Source organism: Cebus imitator, unplaced genomic scaffold, assembly GCF_001604975.1.
Source record: "Cebus imitator isolate Cc_AM_T3 unplaced genomic scaffold, Cebus_imitator-1.0 Scaffold11, whole genome shotgun sequence".
Taxonomy (NCBI): domain Eukaryota; kingdom Metazoa; phylum Chordata; class Mammalia; order Primates; family Cebidae; genus Cebus; species Cebus imitator.
The window spans coordinates 10,364,606-10,368,214 of record NW_016107326.1 but is presented as its reverse complement, the minus strand read 5'-3'; the positions used below and the strand labels follow the sequence as shown (position 1 = coordinate 10,368,214).

The following is a 3,609-nucleotide window of genomic DNA, read 5'->3' as shown; positions in this document are numbered from 1 at the left end:
AAAAAAAAAAAAAAAAGCCATCTGCTTCAAGATGCTAAGAAACACGACAAAACTAGTGAATCCACGATCCATGAATGTGGGCCCATTGCTTTTCCTCATTTGCTAGGAAGTGAGTTCCTTGGTTGGAAGCAATGTTATATATGGAGTACCATGACAGGAGATAAGATATTCTGTAAATTTACAGGTAGTTCTTTTGGCCAAAGGGTTGAGTGCAGGGAAGGCAAAATCACATGTAGCGTGTCTATTCCAGTAGGAACAAACTTCATTTTTTTCCCACAGAGGTAGTGGTCTAATGTAATTATTTTTCCTCTAGCTATATAGCTTATCACCCTGGGTGATGGTGCCATCCTGGGGACTCAGTGTTAGCCTCTGATGCTTTCTGTTGGTATGATTAGGAGTGTCCAATGATGATGGATTGCCACATTTAGTCATGAACCCAGTGCCCTATTACTGGAACTAGTCACTAGTGCCCTTAAAGTTTATTTCATTAGAGAACCAATTTCAGAAACCCAGAATCAATTCAGAAAACTCGTCTATAAGATTCTTTTTTTTTTTTAGTTGGAGTTTTGCTCTTGTTGCCGAGGCTGGAGTGCAATGGCGCGTCTCAGCTCACTGCGACCTCCACCTCCCAGGTTCAAGTGATTCTCCTGCCTCGGCCTCCTGAGTAGCTGGGATTACAGGCATCTGCCACCACGCCCAGCTAATTTTTTGTATTTTTAGTAGAGATGGTGTTTCTCTATGTTGGTCAGGCTAGTCTCAAACTCCCGACCTCAGGTGATCCGCCTACCTCGGCTTCCCAAAGTGCTGGGATTACAGGCGTGAGCCACCACACCCAGACAAGATCTTTTGTTAGACAGCCACCAACAGTACTGAAGTCTGTGTCAGTCAAAATTTGACCAGAGAAACAGAATCAGTTTTCAAGGAATTGACTTATACAATTGTGGGGGCTGACTAGGCAAGAAGGACATTTGTAGGGAAGGATACCTGGAAAGGTAAGCCGACACTCTCAGGCAGGAGCTAAAGTTGCTCTCCACTGGTGGGATTTTCTGCCTCAAGAGAGCTTTGCTCTGATTGGATCAGTCCCACTCACATTATGTTGAATAACTGGCTTTAGGCAAAGCCAGCTGATTTTATATATTAACCACACCTGCAAAATGCATTTGTAGCAACACCTGCATTAATGTTTGATTGATAAACTGCAGCGCTTAGACTAGCCAGCTTGACATAGCCAGACTACCACATGGATGATGGAATAAAATACATTTCAGGAAAGGCTGAGGAAAATGTGGAAACTACAAAATAAGGTGAGACTCTCCATTCGTTAAATAATATGGCCAACCCAAAATAATTAAGGAATAAAAGAACCTGAACCCAGAGAACAAAATGCTTAAATACGTGTCAACTAGGGAGCACAGAACCGAAGTCATGTTTGGAGAAGTGTAATAGATGCAAAATTACCTAGTGGAATCTGTACTTCTACTTAAAATTCAACTTACCCTTCATCTGATTACTTCAAATTCCTTTTAAGTGGTGTTAAATATTTAAATAAGGAATTAAGTGGAAAGGTATTTAAGAAATGGGTGCAGCTAGGCTCTGCGCCTCCGGCCTGTAGTTCCCGCATTTTGGGAGGTCAGGTGGGCCGATCACCTGAGGTCAAGAGGTCGAGAAGTGGGTGGGGCACTCCGAGTTGTGTTGTATCTTAGGTTCCTGGGAGTTGTTCAGTGAAGCCACTAGACTCTGGAATCCAGGCCACTCTTCCCAGGATGGATTTGGCCAAAAGTTCAAATGGTAAGCGCCTATCAGCCTGTGAGCTGTTCTCTGTGTTGATGCCAAAGGCCTTGTTTGTTTTCCAGAGTTTATGAAAGTTTAAATCGCAGCCGGGACCAGTGGCTCACGCCTGTAATCCCATCACTTTGGGAGGCCGAGGTGGGCGGATCACCTGGGGTCAGGAGTACAAGGCCAGCCTGCGGAACGTGGTGAAACCCTGTCTCTTCTAAAAACACAAAAATTCGCTAGGCGTAGCTAACTGGGATTAAGGGGCGTAGCGGCGGGCCCCTTAATCCCGGTTACTCGGGAGGCTGAAGCAGGATAATCGCCTGAACCCAGTGTGATATTGTGCTGACCTAGAGCCAGAACCTGAGCAACGCCATTTTATAAGATAAAGCTGTGTTTGGCTTCTGTAAATCAAGCTGCTAGCTTGCTCTGAAAAATGCCCACTATGTAAAGCTGCTTAAACTTTGCTTATCAAAACTGCTCTCTGTGGCCCTAATGTGACAGGCAAGCAGTCCTAACCCATGCCATCTTGGCTCCTGCGACTTGTAATAAGTAACTAAGGTCTGTGATTTCCACCTTACCCAGATAATGTGTAAACAAATGTTTATCTTGACTTCTGTAAAACACTTAAGTAACAAACCGAATGACAAGAGTCCCCTGGCCCTTGGAATATCCGGAGCCCTCGTCTCCGCCCAGGAGATGATTTACAGAATCCACTAGCCCTCGGAATGTCTGAAGCCTTTTCATCCCCATCCCCCCTCCTCACCCCCAATCCCAAGGTGGTTTTTCGGGTATAAAAAGTCTTGGCACCCTCCTTTCAATGCCACAGGTTGGAGAGACGTGAGTCCTCTGTGGTTGCCGGCATAATAAATGACCCTGCAATCTGGCATACTTTTGTCTTGGTGCTAACTTTCTACTCTCGGTCCAATATAACACAGGAAGCGGAGATTGCAGTGAGCCGAGATGACGCCGCTGCACTCCAGCCTGGGCGACAGAGCGAGACTCTTGTCTCCAAAAAAAAAAAGAGAGAAAGTTTAAATCACAATCATGATTCGTGATTAGAAGGATATGTTTTAACCTTTTAGTTTTTTACAGGATATTTACTTGTTTTATTTATTTATTTATTTTTTAAGATGGGGTTTTACCATGATGGCCAAGCTGGTTTTGAACTCCTGACCTCAGGTGATCCACCCACCTCCGCCTCCCAAAGTGCTAGGATTACAGACGTGAGCCACCACAGCCGGCTACTTGTTTTATTTTATGCATTTTTCTAATTCTATTGCTTCCTATTTTCTTGCATATACTACCACCATTGTGGAATTTCTGTAAGCTTTTGCTCTGTATACATAGATCATTACCTATCATATTTCCTAAAATATGAATTTATCCCTCTATGTATCCTTATTAGCATGACTTAGGATGTGTTGCTAAAGTGAAAACATAGAGTGATCATTGGATATATTAGCTTTCCATCTGAAATAAACATAAAGTATGTGTCCATGGCAACAATTTAAATCTGTAAACACATTCTTCATATTCTTCTTTTATTCCTTTTCTTCTTTGCTCTTTCACTAGAAAGAGAGGCCCGACGAAAGAGGATTGTTTTGAACCAGCATCAAAAAGATACCCTTCAGGCGTGGTTTGAAAAGAATCCCTATCCTGGCATAGCTACCAGGAATCAACTGGCCAAAGAAATTGACATCCCAGAGTCTAGAATTCAGGTAGGCATGAGGTTTCTATTTTCTCTCAAAGGTAAGGTAAAGAGAAAAGGGAGGCTAAGCACTTTCAAGCAGTTCTCTTAGGCCTCATATTTTGCCAAGAAGTTTATTCCTGTTA

At 43.3% G+C, this 3,609-nt stretch overlaps 1 protein-coding gene across 1 annotated transcript in view; it reads left to right on the top strand.

Annotated features, from left to right (window-relative positions):
* Positions 1-3,609, top strand: part of LOC108281464 (double homeobox protein 1-like) — a 21,191-nt gene that overhangs the window by 4,294 nt on the left and 13,288 nt on the right. The window contains exon 2 of the mRNA XM_037745977.1: positions 3,349-3,494. Coding sequence (XP_037601905.1) covers positions 3,349-3,494 — 146 coding nt within the window. The remainder of the gene's footprint in view (positions 1-3,348; positions 3,495-3,609) is intronic.